Source organism: Eubalaena glacialis, chromosome 4 (assembly GCF_028564815.1).
Source record: "Eubalaena glacialis isolate mEubGla1 chromosome 4, mEubGla1.1.hap2.+ XY, whole genome shotgun sequence".
Classification (NCBI taxonomy): Eukaryota; Metazoa; Chordata; class Mammalia; order Artiodactyla; family Balaenidae; genus Eubalaena; species Eubalaena glacialis.
In genome coordinates, this window is record NC_083719.1 from 153,710,800 (window position 1) to 153,733,855 (window position 23,056).

Below are 23,056 nucleotides of genomic sequence, written 5' to 3' on the forward strand. Positions count from 1 at the left end.
TAACCAGGTATTAACTGGACCAGGAAGCTGGCTTGTAAGCCCCTCTTGCCTCTCCAGCATCCACTCACTCCATTCCCGTCCTAGCACCACAGGCAGGTAAACTTAGCCTTCCAGCACGTCAGGCTCCGTCCTCTTCTTCGTCTCTGCTTTTGCTATTCTTACTACCTGGACCAGTCTCTGCCTGCACCTACCCTTTCTCCCATCCTCCTGCTCAGACATCAGCTCTTTCTGGAAGCTTCAAGATGACCCCAGGTGCCCTTTCCAGGTTCATCTGGCACCTCCAGCAAACCCCATGGTGGGGCACCACTGCGTTCTCCTTTTGATTCCCTCTTTGTCTTTGCTGCTAAACTACAGGTACACAGAGCTGAGGGCTGATTTTATCTCCATGTCTCTAGTACCTAAAAGAGGGCTAGCACATAGTAGGTGCTCATAAATGTCAGCCGAATAAACATTAATCATAGTAACAGCAAATACTGATATAGTACTTTTGGGTGCCAGGCATGGTTCTAAGTGCTTTATATGCACTAAATCATTTGGTTCTAATCCCTATGCAGTGAGATAGTTACTGTTGTTGCCCCCATTTTGCAGGCAGAGGAACTGAGGCACAGAGAGGTTCAGTGACGCTCCCAAGGTCACACAGTGGTGGGGTCACATTTGAGCCCAGGCAGGCTAACTCCCCAGTATATACTCTCTCCTTTAATATGCCTCCCACAGGTAAAGTGGGCAGCATTTTCAGAATAAGGGAGGTGAGTAGGTATGGATAGTTGAGTCACATGAGGCCCCCATCCCTCCTGACCACACTCCCAGCCCCAGTTTTTAGTGCCCTTCGGGGCCTAAGCACAGGAGACTGGTGGCTGAGCAGGTGGGAGAGAAAGTGATACCTTTTATTAGCTCTGCAGCCTATAGGAATGTTTTCTCCTCTGAGGTCTTGAGGAACCAAGCACCTTTCACGTGTAATTAGAGTGAATGCACAGGAGTCAAGTATCAGATCTTATGCAAGATTTCCAAGTCATTGCATTGGGGTTAGCACGGCACTAGCCTTGTTTCCCAATCACCCAAGAGGAGCCATCCGCCAGCCCATCACCCCTGGAGGGCGGAGCCGCCAGCCTCTTCACCAGAGAGCTGGGAACGGGCTGTGGACTTAGAGCTGCTTGCTCATCAAGTGAAGGGGAAGAAGCCAAGTGCCTGGGAACGCTCTGTGTCAGCTCCTCCGCTGACGTTTCTTTCCCTTACTCAGGGGCCTAGCGGGGTCTCGTAGTAGTACAGAAAAGGAAACTGAGGCTCAGAGAGGTGACGTCGTTTGCCTGACATCACACAGCAAGGAAGAAGACCAGCCAAGATTTGAACCCAGGGCAGTCTGATTCTAGGGCCTTAACCCTTAAAACAGCTGGCCAGAATTACACCCGTGTCTGCCTGACTCCAAAGCCCCCAATTCTTCCACCACCACCCCACCACCCCTGTCTGCTCTGGTGGGATCCATATGAAAGAAAGGCGTCTGCTCTGTGTCTGGGCAAAAACCCACGTGAGCTGGAGCCAGGGCTGTCACCAGCCGATGTCAGCCCCAGGCAGGATTTTCTGTTAACCTCCTGCCTTGGAGTTCAGGAGAATCTCCAAGAAGAAGGCTGCAGAAGCTGGGGAAGTGGGGAGTGGAAACAGGAGGAGGTAGAGGCAGGAAAGGGAGGAGGGGGGCGGAGAGGTGACGCCAGGCAAGAATGCAGCGCCGTCAGAGAACTCAGGAAAGACTGCGCTTGCCCGTTCCCTTCAGCGTCAGACAAAGCCAACGCTCAGGTTCAGTTCATTCCCCCAGTGCTTACTAGGGGCCTATTGTGCCCCAGGCCCAAGCAAGGGTCTGGGGACGCGGCAGGGGACAACACTTAACAAGGTCCCTGCCCTCATGGAGCTTACATTCTGCTGGGGGCAAGACCAACCAAGAACCAGAATCAGATGAGGGGTCCAGGCCATCTGTCTCAGGGGGTGATAAGTAGTGAGGCAGTGCGACAAGGGAGGTGTGGGAGCCAGGATCCCATGGGGGGCAGGGGACGTCCTTCAGGCCTCTTGGGGGAGCTGGTTCGGGGAAGAATGGCAGCTGCTGGGCACACCAGCCAGCACCATTCCCCCCGCTGCCTGACACCTGCCCTTTGCGCCCACCTCACCCTGTCCCCTTTGCTCTCCGCAGGTTTGACATCTACAGGAAGGTGCCCAAGGACCTCACACAGCCGACGTACACCGGGGCCATTAGTGAGTAGCCCCCTTCTCCCCGTTGCTCCCGACCCTCTCCCCACCCCCCGTACCTGTGCCTGCCCGCCCTCTGCAGAAATGCTGGGCCAGGGAGGGAAGACAGAGAGACAGGAGGAGGGAAGAAATGATGGGCGTCTTGCTGGGCCCTGCCTCTAGTCCCTCAGCTCTTCTCTGTCCTCACTGTAACCCTGGAAGGTATAGCATCACCTGTTTCTGAAAGGAGACACCAGAAATCAATCATCAAGAGTAGCTGCCCCAGGGACTTCCCTAGTGGCGCAGTGGTTGAAAATCTGCCTGCCAATGCAGGGGACACGGGTTCGAGCCCTGGTCTGGGAAGATCCCACATGCCACGGAGCAACTAAGCCCGTGGGCCACAACTACTGAGCCTGCGCGTCTGGAGCCTGTGCTCCGCAACAAGAGAGGCCGCGATAGTGAGAGGCTCGCGCACCACGATGAAGAGTGGCCCCGCTTGCCGCAACTAGAGAAAGCCCTCGCACAGAAACGAAGGCCCAACACAGCCAAAAATAAATAAATAAATAAATAAATTAAAAAAAAAAAAAAAAAGAGTAGCTGCCCCAGGGACTTCCCTGGTGGCGCAGTGGTTAAGAATCTGCCTGCCAGTGGAGGGGACACGGGTTTGATCCCTGGTCTGGGAAGATCCCACATGCTGCGGAGCAACTAAGCCCCTGCGCCGCAACTACTGAAGCCCACATGCCTAGAGACCGTGCTCCACAACAAGAGAAGCCACCGCAATGAGAAGCCCATGCACCGCAACGAAGAGTAGCCCCCGCTTGCCGCAACTAGAGAAAGCCCACATCAGCAACGAAGCCAAAAATAAATAAGTTAAAAAAAAAAAAAGAGTAGCTGTCCTTGGGAGGGGAAACGGGGGCTCACGGGTTGGAGGGAGACTGACTTTTCTCTTCACACCTTTTAGACTATTTGAGTTTTTGACATAAGGATGTTTCTATCCATTTAAAAAAATAATCCTCTCACTCAGATTTTAGTTTCTGAATGCCAGTCTTCTACTAAAAGGACCCAGGGCTCCTGGGAGAAATGACTGATTGCAGGGCTGGGGCAGGAAGTGTACAAAATAAGCCTGGGTCACCTTGTGCCAGAAAGCAAAAAAGTGCCCGGAGGAAAAGAAAGGGGGGTGGGAGTGTGTCAGCAGGCCACAGGAGCCAGCCTGAAAGAGGGCAAAGACCAACACAGGGCAATCTGAGTAACACAATAAATAATGGCATTATTGGCTTGTTACCCAAAGAATTAAGAAAAAGGTCCAGGAGTCCATACTGATCTAAATAAATGGGAGGGAAGGGATGAACCTTCCTTATAGAGGAATTCCAAATAATATTTATGAATATATCCCCCTCTGAGAGGTATAGCTCAACTCTCCTCTCCTGGAGTGTGGGCTAGTGACTCACTATTAAAGAGGAGAGAATGGAAAGGAAGTAGTAACTATGGCGGAGACATCCAGAGCCTGCCCCATCACCGAGTGACAAAGGTTAGCATCAACCAGTGAGGAAGAGGTCACGTAGATGTCACATGCCTGCTGCCTGCCATGGGATTTGATGGGAAGGGCACCTCACCTCCGTGAGATCGTCCCCCAAAACCACAACCCAGTGTAATCATGGAAAAGCAGCAGACAGCCCCAGCCTGGGGGACCCTCTACAGGACACCTGGCCAAGACTCTTTGAAAGTAGCAAGGTCTTGAAAACCAAGAAAAGACTGAGGAACTGTCACAGATTCGAGACTAAAGACACGACGACTAAATGCAAAATGGGATACCAGGTCTGGTCCCGGAACAGAAAACAGGCACTAGCGGAGAAATTAGTGATCTAATAAGTCTGTAGCATAGTTAATAGTATTGGACAATGTTAATTTCTTCATTTTGACAAACATACCAGGGTTATGTAAGATGTTAACATAAGGGGAAGCTGGGCGAAGGGCGGATGGGAACTGTCTGTACTATCTTTGCGTCTATTATTATTCCACAATGAAGTTTATTTAAAAAAATATAAAAAAAACCAAAAGCACTTTGCAAGCAGGAAGGCTCTACCCACATTTTCCAGATGAGAAAATGGACTCAGAGAGGTGAAGTGACTTGTCTGAAGTTTCACAGCTTGCAAGAGGTGGGCCTCTCCAGTGCTTGGTGTGGGAGAGGGACCCTCCCCATGGACTGTCCCCTGAGCAGGGCCCTGGGTCCGGGCAGTCATATTGGAGTCCACCGCTGCAGGGCAGGCCATTATCAGGTCAGGGGATGACCTTGGGGATCCCCGCACCCTGGCTGGCTCTGCCTCTAGCTTAGGTCGTCCAAGCTGCAGATGCCTTCTTGAGTCTGGATGTCCACATCCCTGGAGATGTGGACATTTTAAATTGCTAATCCAGGGAGAGAATTTTTGTAAAAAACATTTTATTGCTACAAAGGGAAACAGGCAGCAGGATTCATGTCCTGCTAGCTTCAGGTCTGGCAGAGCTGGGTTCATTCTCCCATTTAGCAGCTGGGTGACCCTGAGCAAGTCACTTCACCTTTCTGAGACTCAGTTTTCTGATCTGGGGGTTAAGTGTGATCACGCCTGTCAAGTATGGGGTACGTGCCAAACTCTCAGTGCTTGGACCATGCACCTCTTCTTATCACTCTCCTCTTGGAGCCCACAGCCCATGAGGGTCTGTGACCGCAGAAGCTGTGACGCTTTGTGCCTTGATCCCCACGGAAAAGGTACTCGGGGCACATAAGAGGAAAAGGGCTTGTTCATCTACCCGTTCAATTAGTTTATGAACCTGGTCACAAAAATTCCAACGAGGCTTCCTATCCCCTTCCTACCACCAACAGCTCAGGCCACTTCTTTGCAGGCTCTGCAGTCCTGTCCCTTATCGAGTATGTTTAACAATCAGGTCTGTATCCCTCTAGAATTTTTAAAAAACATACTCAGTCTTTGAAATACCTGTGTCGTCATTTTAAGCACAGACAGGAGCGTACTGGGCACACCGTCCTTCCCTGCCCTTTTTTAACTGACACATCCTGCACACCTTTCATACCAGCACGTAAACGGCCACCATGTGCTTCTTTCCATTATCTGGCCGACCCACGGTTTATGTAAGCAGCCTCCTGAGGATGGGCGTTTTGATTCCAGCTTATTGCTATTATAGACATCCTTGTCCATATGTTTTTGTATCCTTGTATGGTTATTTCTGTAAGGTAACTTTCCTAGAAGAGGAATTACCAGGTCAAAGGGCATGTGCATTGTGAAATGTGGAAGGTACTGCCAAGTGGCCCTCCGGGGACGTGGTTTGATTTGCAGTCTCAAGCACAGTGTGTGAGAGGGCAAGTTCCCTTGCACAAGAGGAAAGGCGTGAGCACGGGAAGCCAGCCCTTAGCTACCATTTAGTGAACAAATATTTATCAGCCAGGTCTGGGGCCAGGCCGTGTGCCACGTCCTGGGACCAAATTGATGAATGGGCTTCGGTCTTTGTCCTTGAAGAGTGCATGGCTGAGCAGGCAGGCAGATGCAGAAACACACCATTTCATGACGTCATGGTAAGTGCTATTAATAACTGAAGGAACCAGCAAGGGCACTGGAGACTCACGGGTCGAGGTTTGAATTTTGCCTTCTCCACTGAAGTGCTCGTGCGGCCTTACACAGATTCCTTGACTTGCTGGTGTCTGGGTCTTGGGTCCGGTGCCCCCTTTGCTGGCTGCACCGGATCTCCCACTAGCGAGCATCCTCCTGGCATCACATTCCTACTGTCCAGTGCCTGAGTCAGTTTCAGAAGAAGTCTGGAGTCACAGAGCCTGAGCATCTTGCCCAAACATGGATTGAAAAACTCTTCAGTATCAGAAGGCCTTTCTGGTGGAAATACTTCCTACCTGCCTTCATGTTTTTTACTCATTCATTCACTCACTCAACAAATATTTATTTCATACCTTCTCTGAGCCAGACACTATGCTAGACCCTGAGGCCCCAGGGGTGCTGAGACATTGTCTCTGTCTTTCCAGTCTGGGGACCAGGTAGGGGAAGCAGACACACAGCATGGGCTGCTGGACACTCGGATTCAGCTGAGTAGGCTCCGCACTCATCCAGCTGCTAGGTCCAAGCCTGGGACAACGCACGCAGGTTTCAGAGAGGCCTTCCCATCCCTATTCCCCCACCTCTGATCTGCATAGAGTCAGAAGTTTGGGGCCCGTTTGCAGGCTTGGAGCAAGGAAGGCAGCTAGAAAACCTGGATTGGCCTAAGTCAGCATTGACCTTGAAAAACACCTCCCGAGTTTGGGCCTGTTCATCATTACAGCAACCTGTGGGTTGCTGGGGCTTGAAGGTGGGGTGGGAAGGGTGAAAATGGCTCTGAAACGTGGGTCAGAAAAGGTGTGAGATTTCAAGTGAGAAGGGTGCTTTGCCCACCTGGCGGGATTCTTTTATCAGGAGGCATCACAGCTGCAGTTTGCAGGTGAGAAGGGGAAGGATGTGAGCCTGGGAAATTTGGATTGCCAGCTGGTCTTCTGCAGTGGATTTGTTCAGCAGCTGGAGAAGACATTTGAAATTAATTTCTATGCCATGAAAACAAACAAGCCACATGGCCACTCTGTATAAACTGATGTGGGACCTGCTTAGACATAGATTGCTGAGTGAGCAAAGCACGGTTGAAAGCATGTGTACAGGGACTTCCCTAGTGGCACGGTGGTTAAGAATCCGCCTGCCAATGCAGGGGACATGGGTTCGATCCCTGGTCCGGGAAGATCCCACATGCGGCGGAGCAACTGAGCCCGTGCGCCACAACTACTGAGCCTGCGCTCTAGAGCCCGCGAGCCACAACTATGGAGCCCGCGAGCCACAACTACGGAGCCCGTGAGCCACAACTACCGAAGCCCGCATGCCCTAGAGCCCGCGCGCCGCAAATACTGAGCCCACGTGCCGCAACTACTGAAGCCCGTGCGCCTAGAGCCCGTGCTCCACAACAAGAGAAGCCACTGCAATGAGAAGCCCATGCGCAGCCACGAAGACCCAACGTAGCCAAAAAAAATAAATAAAATTAAATTAAAAAAAAGAGAAAGCATGTGTACATTATGCTATTTGATTAGATGAAAAACTCGTATACCCATGGCAGGACACAGACTGTAAGGGTGGTACCTCTGAGCAGGGGGCTGTGGGTCGGGAGTGAGAAAGAGACTCACACAGTTTGCCTTTTTATACAGCTTGATGATTTTTCTTACCGCTTGCATGTATTACTTCTTCCAAAAAAAAGTAAAACCCTTAAACTCTGCCCTGTACAGCTTTTTCAAAGTTTGGAAGAACTGGAGAGTCATTCTAGTATGCCCCATGTCTGGGTGTGGTTTTGGAGGCTTGGTGGGGACTCTAGGGATGTCCCTGTCCCGCCCTTCACTTGGAGTCTGAGATCTCGGGGTTCCTTTTCTTAGGGCATTGGCTCTAGACCTCTCAGGTTCCAGCCCTCCCCACCCCCCCATCTGCCACCCAGTGTGTCCCTGGGCCACTGTCTTCCTCTTTCTGAGCCTCCATTTCTACACCCTCCACACGGGCTCATACCCTCTTTCACATGGGAGTGTGACGTGACAGGTATCTGTTAACACTCCGACAGCAGGGCATGTGGTAGGTGCCCCACACATGCTTGTTCTCTGCCTTCTTGCCTCAGAATGTTTTTTTTTAAAATAAATTTATTTATTTATTTTATTTATTTATTTTTGGCTGAGTTGGGTCTTTTGTTGCTGCACACGGGCTTTCTCTAGTTGCAACGAGCGGGGGCTACTCTTCGTTGTGGTGCGCGGGCTTCTCACTGCAATGGCTTCTCTTGTTGCGGAGCACGGACTCTAGGCGTGCGGGCTTCAGTAGTTGTGGCGCACGGGCTTAGTTGCTCCACGGCATGTGGGATCTTCCCAGACCAGGGCTCGAACCCGTGTCCCCTGCATTGGCAGGCGGATTCTTAACCACTCTGCCACCAGGGGAGCCCAGAATGTATCTTTGACTGTATATTTTGCCATAGATAGATGATGATAATAATAATGATGGTGATGATGACAAATAACCTGGTTTCAGCATCAGTCAGGATGGCTCAGCCAACCAGGTACAGACTGTCAAGAATGTGGCCGAATCAGCAGGTGGTACTGGGAACTTTTCTTTGCGGGAAACTGAGGGTCAACCCACTTGCCAAATCACCTTCCCCAAATCACCACACCCTCCAAGGTCTCCCTGATGAAAATCCTAATAATGAGCTAATGCTTGAGCCATTATTACCTGCCAGGCACTATTTCAAGTCCAGTTTCTGTGTTGTGGAAATTCTCAAGCAGCCCCATAAGGCAAGTGCTACTACTGGTGCCATTTTACAGATGCGGAAACTGAGGCAGAGAGAGGTTAAGTTAATTTACCCAGGGACACACAGCACGTGAGTAGTGGGACCACACTGTGTGAGCCATTGCCCACGACATGCCTCTATGATAAACCCAGATGAGGCATACTCAGCCCTTATTCTGTATTCTGGGGGCTGGCTCCCTGCCTTACACGAAACCTATTATTACCTCCTGTGTGCCCAGCCCCAGGCCAGGCACTGGAGCTGTGGAGTTTTTGCCTTCCAGGGTATCTATCAGTCTAGTGAAAGGGAGAGCCACAGATAACATTTGGAAGGTGTTCAGATAGAGGCTGGGAACACAGAGGAAAGAGTGACCAGCTCAACCTCTGAGGGTTGGGGGAGCTTCTCACCAGAAGGGACATTTGAGTTGGGCCTCAACCTGCAAGGATGAGTAGGAGTTCACCAGGCAGAGAGGATGACCAAGGAGGAGGAGGGAAGATGGGGAAGGACATTCCAGATAGGAACCATAGCATATTTAGGAAACAGCACGTGGCTCGAGGTCGCTGGGTGGTTAGATGTAGGGGGAGTACCTGGAGATGAGTTGAGGGCCAGCCCCTGGGGCACTCGTTATGTCCTGCCCCAAGGAGCGAGTCCAGGGTCACAAAATCCAACCTCATCAAGGGCCAGGCAGGCGAGATAAATCCAAGTGATGTGGGCCGACCCTGGAGCTCCATTCTGCTCTCTCTGCATTTCAGACTTGTAGGACCCCAACTCTTCACTCCCACAGAGAGTTGTCCCTTCTTTTGAAGCACAGCACTGAGTATCCTCACGTTCTCGCCTCTGCTAGGGACACGGGCACAATGTTGATGGGACCACAGCGGGTGGTGATGGAGGGCAACCGACACTCTGCCTCAGCCTTGGAATCTGGGTGGCAGGAGGGGATGGTGGGGCCTGTAACAAACTGGTGAGCTCAGAGCCCCTGTGGGAACAAGGGCTTGAGTGTTCTGGAGCAGCCAGAAATCTGGACTTTTATGTGAAATCTCTGGATTGTTCAGTGTCAACTCCAAATTTTAAAATATGCATCAGTCGAGCCAAACAGAACACATCTGTGGGCCACCGATTTGCAGCCCTTATTTTCTGACTGACTTCTGCATGAGAATGCTGTTATGGAGGGAAGGCGGGCTGGCCCCTTGGAGGATCTGCCTATTTGGGGGCATGGAGGGGTGGGGAGGTCCACACGGGAGGGTCAGATCAGTTCCAGAGGTGGTCTACCTTTATGACAGTGGGGCTGCTTCATATTGAGGCCAAGAGTAAGAAGGGGCTTTGGGGAGGGTCTGTGGGCCTCTGTCCCCCTCCCTGTAAGCAACTTTTCTCTGAGGGCAGGGTCGGGGGGCTGGCTTCCCTCCATCAGTGCCCACCACCCTTAACTGGGTGTCTGTGTTGTTTCTTCCAGTCTCTATCTGCTGCTGCCTCTTCATCCTCTTCCTCTTCCTCTCGGAGCTCACCGGATTCATAACGACAGAAATGTAAGTTACATCGCCCACTGGTGAGGCATTCCAGAGCTTCTGGGGACCCCAGGTGAGAAGAGAGAAGGGCTTTACAAAGGAGAGAAACCTCCGAACCTTCTACCTCCTGTTTCCAAGCCTGTGGCATCAGTCACTCCTCTGTTTCTTAAAAGGGTTTTAAAGCCAGAGCGAAAACCAACATTGCTTTGTTAAAGCTGAAGAGAAAACTTTGGTTCCCTTCTGGGGTCAGGGAGGCACCTCCCGGGTCCGCAGATGAACAGAAATCATTTGCTCATGTTTGCCGTCCCTGTGTTTGGCCAGTGGGCTTTTTTCCCTCTGAGTCATCACAGGGTCGTTTGGTGTTAAAGCTGGAAGAAGTCAGAGAAAAATGGGGGCAGCTTTCTACCCAAGGCGGTGGAGGGGGTGGGGTTCTGACATCGGAGCCTGGCCCCCTCAACCAAGCCCCCTTCCCTGTTCTAGGCCCACACTGGGTGAGGAGTCAGCATGGGCTTCCTGGCAGCGGGTTGACGCACTGTGAATCCATCCCCAGTTCCTAGAATCATCTGTTGTTCAGATAACCTAGTAAATGCTCTGGGGCCTGTGTAACACCGAATGCCATTGGAATTATTCAGTCACAGCCTCATCAGATGCCCCTCTGAGATGAATTAGACCCAGAAGCTTCCTGCCTTCACCTCTGGCTTCCAAGCCTCTGCATTTCCATGTTTATAACCCAGAAAGTCATCACGGGGCTGGGCTCTGGCCACCCACTCCCCTGTCCAACACTGGAATTTTCTTTTTCACTCATGGAATTTCTTGGTTTCCTGTCAGCCACAGGACAATAGGAAACTGAAAACATAGCTGCTCAGCCCAAGATGGTCCTTGTTGCTCTGTAACCATTACCGCCTTAATCCTCAAACAGCCCTGGGAGGTAGTCGTCCCCTCTTTATAGATGAGGAAACTGAGGCTCAGAGAGGTGAGGGGACTTGTCCACTGTCTTGCCCACCGCCCCCCCCCCCCCCCGCCCCAACTCGTTTCTGAATATAGCTTCCCGCCCTCCTCTGACTTGGGAGAGTTTGTCTTCCGTCTCTCTCTGATCCTGTTTTTAACTCTGATGGCACCAAAGCCCCAGGAGCCTCATGGAGTGTTGGAAAGAGCACTGGACAAGGCCTTGGGAGATCCAGGGCCAGGTCCTTGCTCAGTTACCACCTGCTCTGTGACAGGTGGCAAGTTGCCAAACCTCTCTGGGTCCCAGTATTTCTGGCCAAACAAGGGAGGGTACATCAGAGGCAAGGCTTCCTTCCAGGTCTGGGGAAGCTTGTCTGCTTCCCAAGACATAACTCCTTGACCAGGCAGGGGTCAGACAAGGAGCTTTGTTCCCCCTGGACTCTGTCCCAGTCAAGTGTGCACCTTTGGGCCACTGGATATTTCACGGGTCATCCCATCATGATTTGGAGGTGGAAGCAGGGAGAGCAGCCAGAAATTGAGACCTGCTGGCATTATGAAGGACCTACTGTGTGCCAGGCATCTGCTGGTCTCTCCAGGTCACACCCCATTCCCTGGGAGGGGGCCTTCTGTGCAGGCCTCTCATGTTCTGAGCCAGATGAGAAGCGGTACCCAGGTGACAGCAACAAGGAGGGAGCCCTGACCGTATCCCAGGTGCCAGGTGCAAGGCTTTACCTATTCCAGGCAGGGACACTAGCAAGTGCAAAGGCCCTGAGGCAGGAATTACCTGGTGTATGTGAAGACAGAGAGCTGGTGTGGCTAGAGCAAAGTGAGCAAGCAGCGAGAGTAGAACACGGGGCAGGTCGACCCGAGTCAGGCCAGGCTCTGTACACTGCCATGGATTAATGGCGATCTTCCTTGGTCCTGAGCCCTCAGAAGTCAGGCATCAGGTCTGTCCGATTTACTACCGTGTGACTCCATGCTCAGAGAAGCCAAAAATGCAGGCGGTGGACACAGATGGTCCACAAGCAAACACAACGGAATGTATCAATTAGTGATAAGGGCTCTGAAGAAAAAACAAAGCAGGATAGGAGCTAGAGCAGGTGCGGGATATTTTGTGAGGCTTTAACAAGATTATTTACCTTGAAAGGTGCTTAACATAGTGCCTGATATACTTTAAGATCCATATCCCTTCAGGCATTTATTCATTTCATGTTTCTTCCCTGTCTAACAGGAAAAAGGTTGTAAGGCCACTCAGCACCTGTCATGTGATGAGTACTCTGTGAGTGTTAATTTTTTTGTCTCCCCCCTTGGGTTAAGAAGGGGCCTCCCTCTCCTCCAGCTGACGTTCTGAGAGGCAATTCCTTCAGCCGATCATCAGCTTAGCCCATAATGAGGCAGAGTGCCTTGGCAACACCCCGACAGGTAAATTTGGACGTCAGAGCTGGTGATTGCAGCAGGAGGAGCCCCGCTGCCACGTGCAGGGCACTTGAGCAAGCCCAGACAGCTCACTCCATTTACCAGGGCAGGACTCACTTCTTTCTCAAGAGCACAGTGTGTTCCCACGGCTCTGTCCCCTTTCCCTCTCCAGGACTTCCTCTTCCTGGCTCCTGGGGGCATTCTGAGCACACTGGTCCCACCACATCCCCGGAGAGGAAGAAAGATGAGGGGAATCAAAACACGAGGGGCCGTTCATTCAGTGTTTGCCTTGTGTCTGGCCCTGGGCTAATAAGCACTTCCCCACCGGCAGTGGGAGGGCTGGGGAGAGGCAGAGCAGTGGGGGTGAGAAGAGAGACCTGTCCGGGCCAGAGGCTCCATCCATGATGATGCGGTGACCCTAATGCCTCCTTTCTCTCTGCGGCCTTGTGACCAAGGTGCAAGAGTTGCCCAAAGGGAGTCCTCGTGGGCGAGGGCTCCACAGGAAAATCCAGAGGACAGAGGATTGCACCTTGGGGTCCTTCCTCTATCAGAAGCTTCTCCGACCCCCGGGAAGCCCTGCTGATCCGGGAAGGACCGCAGGTCACACTTCTTTTCCTTTTCTGGGTGGCTGGCCCTCCCTGGCAGTTTTGTGACCACAGTGGGTTGGCCTCCCCACCCCCGCCATGAGATTGTAACCCAAGGAAATGAGGTCACCTCTGGTTGGATCAACATTGCTCTAACGCTGGCCTGTGGTTATCAGTGACATAAGAGGCTATTCTGGCCCGGCCTGGCGGGTAGGGAAACCTGTTTGGGTGATTGGACTTCAACCTGGACATTAATTATCCTTGGGAAAGTGGCCCCCCAGGGTGCTCTGAGGCTCTGTGTTTGTAGGGGAGTGGCATCCTGCTCCTCAGAGAACGTGGCCACAGAACATTCCAGCCTGTGACTGCCCAGGCTCTGGCTGCTCTTAATTATTAACCTGATGAGGATTTATAACAAGAAAATGTAGTAACTGGAACTCTCCATTGGTCATTTATAGCTTAATACAACTCAGACTTTTCAGTTGTGATTTATAATAGGCAACCACATGCCAGCCACCTAAGCTAGCACTTTACAATGCTCATCTTATTTAAAGGTCACTAAACCCCTTGAGCCAAGTACTACTGTTGACATTAGTCTCACTTTATAGCTGGGGAAACTGAGGCACCAGGAAGCTAAAACCACAGTGCAGTTAGTAAGTGGTTAGCGCGAGAGTCAAACCCAGGCCTGGGGCTTCCCTGGCGGTCCAGTGGTTAGGACTCTGCACTTCCACTGCATGGGGCACAGGTTCAATCCCTGGTCAGGGAACTAAGATCCCACATGCTGTGTGGAGTGGCCAGGAGGGAAAAAAAAAAACACCCAGGCCTGTCTGATGCTAAAGCCTAGAATTGGTACCCAGATCCCCATATCCCGTCCTTTTCTGCCCAGTGCATTTTGGAGCCCCACGGACATGGCAGCTGCTGCTTTTTGGTCAGAATAGTTCACTGGGAGACTTGGATGCGCCCTTCTGGGGGGAGGTGGCCTCACAGGCAGGAAGCCATTGCCCACCGAGTTGGAACTTGGACGTTACCTTGAACTGTGTCCTCACACGCTCTAGTAGCAGGCCCAGAGTGGGTAGGCCAGTAACTTAGCCAGGAGGAGGAGCTCGACGGCTCCCTAGGAGCCCAGCTTACCCACTCTGAGGCCTGGATTGTGAGCCAGGGCCGGGTAGAGAGCCATGGTCATCATGTGGAGGAGCAATGGGAGGCCTGAAGGCTTCTGAGCATAGAGTGATGGGATGGGGTTCGTGCCTCGGAAAGATCACCTCTTGCAAAGATGGGTTTGGGGCGGGGTGACCCTGGAGGCCAAGGCCTGGTGAGGGGGCTGAGCGATGACCCAAGGCAGAGGGGCTGAGGGTCCCAGGGTGATGGCTTTGGAGAAAGGGATGGGGGCAGGACCAGGTGGCTGCAAAGAGATGCTTTTGGGACATCTGCCTGGTAGGTAATAGGTACACTTACATCTGGAACGGTCCGGATTTAAAACTCAAGGTCCCGGAGAGCTTGCTTACATAACCTCATCCCTCCCCTCCCACTCCCACCCCAAGCCCTTTACTGCGAGCCTCACTGCTGGGTAAGTTTCCATTAGATCAAATTATTAAGCATGGAGGTCAGCGACTTTGGGCAGGAATCCGAAGTATTCAAGTGCTCTTCTAAAAGCAAATAAAATTGTTTTCTGTAGATGTCATTGGACTCACGCCTCAGCCTAGAATTTCAATGCCCTCCGTTACATTCCACCTACTCTCCCCCACCCAAACCTCCCCGGTCCCTTTCTTCCTCTCTCCCTACATGGCCACTGCTTACTGACCCCCATGCAGTCCGACGCAGTCTGGCGTCCCCCACCTGGAATGTGCCCCCCCCCCGCTCCAAACAGAGGTTGTGAGCACGAGCTCTCTACTGCCGCTCAGGGAGCCCTCGTCCGGGGCAGGGCTGCGGGTGGGAAGGAGGCAGATGCTGCAGCTCCTGAGGTGTGGTGGGTAGAGATGACAGGGAGGCTTGAGGGACACAAAGGGAGTGGAGCCCTTAGCACCTCCTGTCCTGTAGGTACTTGGGCCATGGGTGGGGTAGGGTGGGCATCTGCAGATTATCAGAAAGATGGTGGCCCCTGCATCACAGGTCTGCTTGGGGGCCACCTGCCTCTCGGTCTTTCATTGATCCTGCCCCACCCAGTGGAATGTGGTGGAAAAAGCATGGCTCTGGGCATCAGTGGCTCCAGCGTCCAATCCTGCCTCTGCCTCTTCCTCTTCCTGGCTGTGTGATCTTGGTCAATCTTTTATCTTCCTTCCTCTGAGCCCAGTTTCATCCTTGTGAAAAGAGAACAGTAACTCCTATTAAACGCTGGCTTGCTGTTTAAATGAGATAGTACTGATATATGTGAAAGGCCCCAGCATAGTGCCTGGCACCAGCTGGGTGCTCAGAACCGGGACATCTTGGATTAGTTCTAAGCAAGGCAGCTTTTGTGTGGGCCTTAGAATATACCAGGGGCCTTGCACACATGTTTAATCCTCACCACAGTGCTGTGAGGTGGATCCTGTCTCTGTGCCTGTGATTATCAACTCAGTAAACATTGTGATGTTCATAATAACAATAAAAGTAGTGAGCATTCATTGGACACATACCCTTTCCTAAGATTATGTCTATGGTTGTCCCTATTTCACATCTGGGGAAATTGAGGCTGGTGAAGAAGGCAAAGCCCCTTGTCAGCCAGCCAGTGCGTAGCAGAGCTAGGATTTGAACCCTGAGAGCATGGAAATCCAACACGCCGCCTTATTCTCTTTACCCAGAGGGGCCTGTGCTCTGTGCTAGGCCCTCAGACACAAATGATAACGTGCACACCCCTGGCCCCGGGACAGCCTGCAGCTTTACTGCCAAGTCCTCACACAGCCCTGTGAAGTAGCAAGAACCATTATCCCTCTTTTTCTCCTTTTCTTCCTCCCCCCTTTCCTTTTTTCCTTTCCTTCTTTCTCGTGAGGTATGTGTATGATGTACAAATGGCAAAGTGCACGAATGTTAAAGGTGAGGCTTGATGAATGCTTGCCTGTGTTCACACCCGTGTCACCATCGCCCCGTCAAGACAACACGTCTCCACCTCCTGGGAGGTTCCCTGGAGCCCCCTCCCAGTCAGGAACCACCACCACCACTGTTCTGACTTTTATTGCCATAGATTGATCTTTCCTATCTTCAGACTTCATAGAAAGCTTTCCCAGTTTTACAGTGGAGGAAACCGAGGCTCAGAGAGGCGAAGCAACTAGTCCCAGGTCCCCCAGCTTCCAAGTGGCAGAGCCAAGAGGTGAGCCCACATCTGTCTGCCACTGCCCCACGGGTTCTCATCACCCATGCTGGTGACAGGAGGAGTCAGGCCCACAAGAGCCCCCAAACAGCAGTGGTGAATCCACAAAAAGCATTGATTTTCCCTCCAGGTGGGCTGATTTCTAGCCTATGTTTGCCTTTGAAAATCAGTTCAGCCAATAACGTTAACTAGCCTTGGCAGGCGCCTGCGAATGGTGCTGAGGGCAGGCCTGCAGCGCTGGCATGGGGTGGCAGGAGGCCAGGGGCCCTGGAACATTGTCCTTGGACGTGGAAGGCAGCTGTATTGACCTGATGGGGCGGGCGGCACAGGTGATTGAACCGTGTTTATCCTGCAGCCCGGAGCCCTTCCAGAAGGTGCCTGGGAGCAGCCAGTCCTGGCCTTACGTAACCAGACTGGCCCCAAGCTCTGCAGGCCAGTGAGTTTTCCATCTCCTCCCCAGCACTTCGGCCCCTTTGTCTGGGGCGGCACTTCAGCCCCTGGGAGCCTGGGCTCCGTGGGCTGGGAGAGGCCTCCTGGGGCCTCGAGGGTGAGCTCACCTTGGTGCCACACCTGGGATTCACCTCGCTCTGTGTTGAGGTCACCTCCAGAGGATTGCCAGGGGATGACATCATCCCACAATCCCTCAGTGACGTGCAGGGGCCCAGCCTCCCAGGTAGGAAAGGTGAGTAGCTTCAAGGAAGAGTCTCACTCAGCTGAGAAGGGAAGCTGGGGGCTCTCCCTCTGTGACGTTCTGTTAATCACCCAGTGATCTCGTTACTCAGCAACCCTACAGAGCTGCGAATTAAGGCAGGGGTAGAAATTGGGCACTGAAGGCTTAAGAAAGAGCATTTGGCTGTGAAGAAGTTGATTTTCCTCCAGCATAACCTCCTGTGGTCCCCATCGCTCCTCTGCCACTGGCTCATTTGTTCTTCCTGATCTCTGACGTGGGCCAACGCTATGAGCCTGCCAAGCCCAGGCCCCTGTCTCTTCTCTCACACCCTGTGGCCTCAGAGGGCAAGGGCCCCGCTCAATTTCTCCTTTGACCCTGGATGCTGAGGACTAGAGGGAGGGGAGGCAGCGTGAGCCCTGGAGAGCCTGGTAGAAGGCAGACCTGAGTTGGGGTTCCATCTTGGCCAGCTCTTGCTGTGTGACCTTGGGGATGGAACTCACCTTCTCTGAGCCTCAGTTTCCTGGTTCTAAAATGGGGATCAGCGGAATTCCCTGGTGGTCCAGTGGTTAGGACTCCATGCTTTCAGTGCAGGGGGCACGGGTTTGATCCCTGGTCAGGGAACTAAGATCCCGCATGCCGCGTGGCACAGCCAAGATAAATAAATAAATAAAATAGGGATCAGGACATTACACAGGAGCAGAAGGGATAAGATGAATGCATATAGGCCTGGTTGGGGCCTTTCCTGGCTTAATGGCCTGGAGGCCCAGCGATCTGAAGGCTAAGCCGAGTCTGTTGCTCTCTTGTCTCTGGAAACATCCTTGTGACCCCCACAAGGAAACAAGCTCCAGGTATCTTTTTGAGCCTACCTTTTCTTGTTAATTGAGCATCAGCTGTATCACGCTAGGAGCCAGGGGCACAAAGACAGGATCTTAGTAAAAATGAAGTGCCCTTGCCCTGGCCTGACTCATTCTTTCCCAAAGAAGTGGCCATTTACAAGGCTCTCTTAGAGACCAGTTGTTTAGAGCTGACAGTCCTTTATTTTACAGCCTGTGGACAGGACCCACGGGGCCTGATCCATGTTTAAAATAACCATAGCCCGGCCACCTCAAGCACTGCCCCGTAGCTGCCCATTAGGCTGGCCTTTAGAATCGGTGCCCTCTCCCCGTGGGGAGTTTACCTGGGAATCAGAAGTGAGCTTCAGCCACAGCCATCTGGTGTCCACTCAGCGGCTCCTCGGCGATATCTCCAAGTCACCTTGAGCTCTGCACGGCCGTATGGAACTCGGTACCTTTCCCTCCCCAATAACCCTGCTCCTCTTCCAGGGGCTCCCAGCCCAGTGAATGGTTCCAGAAAGAAACGTGGCCGTCTGCTTGCATGCCTCCCTCGACCCGCCCCTGTGCCCTGTCCGTCAGCGAGTCCTGGCTGCTCCGTACACCATACCTGCATCCCTCCCTCCTCTCCATCCCCACCACTCTGGGTCCAGACCACCATCTCTGACCTGCACCACTGCAGCAGCCTCCCAGGTCTCCCTAGTGCACAGGGCCCTCTGGTTGGTCCTAAGCCTCCAGAGGGATCCTATCAAAGTGCCAGCCTGACCATGCTGCTGTGCTTAGGATCCAGTCTGATGGCCTCTGGCCCACCTAACCTGGCCCCCACCCCTTCTCCGACTGCATCGCACCCACTTCCCTTTGCTCTGTGCTGCAGCCATGGTGACCTTTGTCCAGTTACCCCAACGACCCATGCCCTTCCCGCTTCCAGACCTCTGCAGTGCTGTCCCGACGACTCTCCCTCCCTCTTTGCCAGGACAGCCTACTCATCCTTCAGACCTCAACTCCCGTCAGAGACGGCTTCCCAGCCCACTCTCCCCAGGGGTCCATCACCCCGTGAGTCCCTCCCACGGCACCCCACAGCTTTCCATCAAAGTTGGGATAAGGTGTTTGTTTAGGAGCTGAGTGGTCTCTCTAAGCTCAATGAAGGCAGAGACCGTGTCTGTCTGGTTCCTCGCTGTCTCTAGTGCCTGACAGGTAGTAAGTGCTCAAAAAGTATTTGTTGAATACTTAGCATATTGCTAACAGATCCCAGTGTGGTGCCATTGTCCCCAACAGCAAGGTGGCCTAGCTGTCCATGGAACCACCTGCCCACACTGTGCCTCCCCCGCCCCACCTAGATGCCCACGTCCCTGTCCCTGAGAGCTGCAGGTATGTTACCTTACATGGTAAAGGGAACTTTACAAATGTGATTATGTCAAGGGTCTTGCCCTTTCTTGAAAAGGGCAAGAAAACTGATTCTCCCCAGGAGTACAGCCCTGCAGACCCATCTCAGACTTCGGACCTCCAGAAGTATAAGAGAATAAATGTGTATTGTCTTAAGCCATTAACTTTGTGATAATTCATTCCAGCAGCCACAGGAAAGTAATACATGTATTTGTCTAGCTGTGTCTAGAGCTTTGTGAGAGCCTGGGTGAGGATGAGTACCCAGAGAATCCTCGACTTCCCAGCCGGCTGGGGGGTTGGGAGGGTGGGGAGTTGAGTGGGGGGAGCTCAAGAGAGGAGGGAGTCAGGAACCGTGTGCCTGTTGGTACCTGGCCCTGATACCTAGAACGGTCTCAATTCTCATTTAAGTGTTCAGAACACCCCATTAACAGTGGGTGGTGGTATTCCCATTTAACAGAAGGGTTCACAGAGGTGAAGTTACCTGCCTAAGTTCCATAGAAAAGTGGCAGAGTCACGATTGGAAAATGAATCCTTCTGACTCCGTGCTCTTGCCGCCGGCCCGTCCAGTCCTTCTCCCCTCCTTCTAAGGGGTAAGGCCCGCATTTGGAGAGCGCCACGGAGATGGGAGCCCTGCTCCCCCTGTGCTTGAGCAGGTCCAGGCTTCCCCCAGATGGGAATCTGGGTTGTCTGAGCAGTGGTCACCAAGTGAAGTGTCCCTGGCTGTCCCCTGCAGCCGGGATGGGTGTCCCCATCTCAACAAGGCTTCTGTACTTGTCTCCTTCAGTGTGAACGAGTTGTACGTCGATGACCCGGACAAGGACAGCGGGGGCAAAATTGACGTCAGCCTGAACATCAGTCTACCCAATTTGCACTGTGAATGTGAGTATTCCCAGCAGCCCTCTGCTCCGGCAAGACACTTCCTCTCGACAGTGCTGTGTGTGCAGAAATGGCGAGATAACTAGGACAAGTTAAGTGGATGGCAAGCGGCAAACAACGGGCAGCAGGAAACTCTCCCCACTTTTGTGGGGCAGGACGTAATCAAATGTGCATGCACTTGGATGTTTTTTGGAATGAAAAAACACAAGACACTGCCAACGGTTTACCTCTGGAGAGTAGCCATGTTGCGGGGGGGGGGCGGTGTCTCTGAGGTCAAGCTCCCAAGAAGTAAAACCTAGATTTTCTGCAAGTGATTTATTGAGAGAGGGCTCCCAGGAGGAACCTGTAAGGGCATGAGAGAGGTGAGAAGACAGGCAGAGGTGTGTGTTCAGCTGACCTCTAATTGCGGCCTGATCCCACGGGGAGCCATGGTGTGTGAATGACGTCGTAGTCTGTCTCGCCTGGTAGCAAGGGGGCTGGGCTGTTAGTATCCATACCCTCGGCTGATGGGTACAGGGTGGTGTGTGGGGATGGGTAGGGGCCGTGTAACCTCCCAAGCATCCCAAGGCAAGGGGACCTCCAACCAGCTAAGAGCAGTCACCAGGAGAAGGATGCAGCTCTGAGCTGTTAGCAGCCGTGGCAAACATCCTTTTTGACTTCACACTCCATTGTGTGTCTGTGTGTTTTGTTTTGTTTTGTTTTACTTTATGTGTTTCAGCCAGGAGAATGAATTACCTGTGTAAAACAAAACCCATTGGGAGTCCGGTTTGGAGTCAGATTCTGGCTCCTTTGTTTACTAAAACTGTGTGACCCTGGCTAAGGTGACCCCTCTGAGCCTCAGTTTCCTCAACTGTGAAATGGGCATAGTGCCATCTCTTGCTTGAGGTTGTTGGGAGGATCTAATGAGCTGGTTCCTAGATTTGTTAACGAGCAGACTGGGTTTCCAGCTGTCCCTCTGCCCCAGCCTGGCACGGACCCCATGCAAACCCTTCTCCTCCTTCTACTCCCTTCCTTCCTCCTGAAAGGCAGAACATTGGGCGGGTCTGTGGCAGAGATAGGGAGAGATTCAGCTCTGTTATTGCTTTTGGTGAGAATTACATCACAGTTTTGAATGCGCCATGGGCCCCGAGCCAGGGAACCTGTTGAAATGGGTTGGTTTTATTTTTATTTTTTCTCTTTCTCTCAGAAAAATAATTTGTCTGGCAGCTTCTCATTCAGGAGTTGGTTGTGTCTCTGGAACAAGGAAATTCTGAGGCCAGAGGACTGGGACCAGGGGGGCAGGGGCAGGAAAGGATGTGGTTCCAGGCTCGGTCCCAGCTCCAGGCGGTGGCCCAGGAGGGGTGGGCGACCTGAAGCTGCGGGCTGTGCTGATCCACCGGGCCCTGCCCACCCCAGCGGCTCCCACTAGAGCCCCGCACTTCGGCTTTTCTTTCAAAGAACTTTGAATTTTTATTATAGGAAAAAGAAAATGCATGCTCACTATTATACCTTTGGAAAATCCAGAGCAGCAGAGAGAGAAGTCGCCCATAATTCCACCCCCGCTGACAACATCAGTTGACATTTGACGCCGTTCCATCCCGTTGGCCTTCCGTTCCCTGCATTTCTAAACATGGCTGAGATCATGCTGCCTGTGCAATCTCATATCCTGCTTTTAATAATAATCTTTTTCTGGTAAACAACTAATACAGGGATACATTTTTTTATTTTTAAAAAAGATACATGTTCAAAATACAGAAATATATAAAGAAAAAAGTAAAAGAAGTACGTGCTTCCCACATGCCGACCACCGCAGAGGAAGCCCCTGTTAGCAGTTGGGACCCCTTCACTCACCCCTGTGTATCTCTGTCTGTCTGTCTGTCTGCAAACATATGTCATGTTTGGTGTTTTTTTTTTTTTTTCTTTTTACATAATTGGGACCCAACTACAGGGAACCTTTCTGGGATTTCTTGTTTTTTCCATTTATATCATGGAGCTGTTCTTATATTACTCATAATATTAGTAAAATAATAACCACAGCTGCCATTTATTCAGCTCTTACTCGGGGGCAGGCCCTGTCCTGAATCCTTTGGCTGTGTTTGTGCCTTAAGATGAGAGGTGTTCTAGCAGAGTGGCCAAAGGGTGTGGGCTCTGGATCCAGACTCTATGGGTTTCAACCCAGGCGCCATTGTTTCTTAGCTGTGAGATCTCAGGCAAGTTACTTAACCTCTCTGTGCGTCAGTGTCCCCCAGTATAGGATGGGTCTGATAATATTATCTTCCCCACAGGGATGTTCAGATGGTGCCTTCTTATGGAAAAGGCACTTGGAAGAGTGTCTAGCCCATAGTAAGTTCTGTTTTAATTTTTTTAATCCTCGCAAGCCTAGGATAGAACAAGCAACTGAGGCACAAAAAGGTTAGGTGACTTGCTCGAGGTGCCACAGTGTAGGGGCAGAGCCAGGAACCACAGGATAGGACAGACAGGACAGCCCAGACAGCCCCAGAGCGCAGACTGCCCCTCCCCACATATGGGTTTAGCTCATTCCTTGTACCCACTGCACAGCATTCCGGAGGGGGCTGTGCCATTGACCAGTGCCCCGTTGACAGGCAGTTGGGTTGCTTCCAGTCGTCACAATTTCAAATAAGGTTGCTCAGAGCCTTGTGCACACGTCTGGACGCGTGTGCGTCTGGAGGACGGGCTCCCCGGGGGTGGAACTGCTGACTCAAACGGGGACCTGCTTGCATTTCTTTTAATCCGAACATTACGACATCAGCATTTCCCACGTACGACAGACCCGGAAGCATCATTTTTAGTGGCGTATCACACTCCCTTCTATGGATGGGCCCTCGCATACTTCCATGCCCATTGAGGAAGACTGGGTTCTTCCCATTTTTCCCTTTTACAGTCAGCTCACTGAAAATTGCTTCCAGCTGCTCTTTCTCTCTATCGCAACCTGCTTTCTAGCGCTCCGATCAGGGAAATCTCTGCATTTCCATAGTTTACAGGGATCCTCGCTTGCCTCTTGGACCATCTCAGGGAATACAGTTGGCTTGGGCCTG

General features: G+C 52.2%; 1 protein-coding gene across 1 annotated transcript in view; it reads left to right on the top strand.

The window, feature by feature from the left end:
- ERGIC1 (endoplasmic reticulum-golgi intermediate compartment 1) overlaps positions 1 to 23,056 on the top strand; it is a 110,110-nt gene that overhangs the window by 52,328 nt on the left and 34,726 nt on the right. Inside the window, exons 2-4 of the mRNA XM_061189937.1 lie at positions 2,177 to 2,238; positions 9,986 to 10,058; positions 19,930 to 20,024. Coding sequence (XP_061045920.1) covers positions 2,177 to 2,238; positions 9,986 to 10,058; positions 19,930 to 20,024 — 230 coding nt within the window. The remainder of the gene's footprint in view (positions 1 to 2,176; positions 2,239 to 9,985; positions 10,059 to 19,929; positions 20,025 to 23,056) is intronic.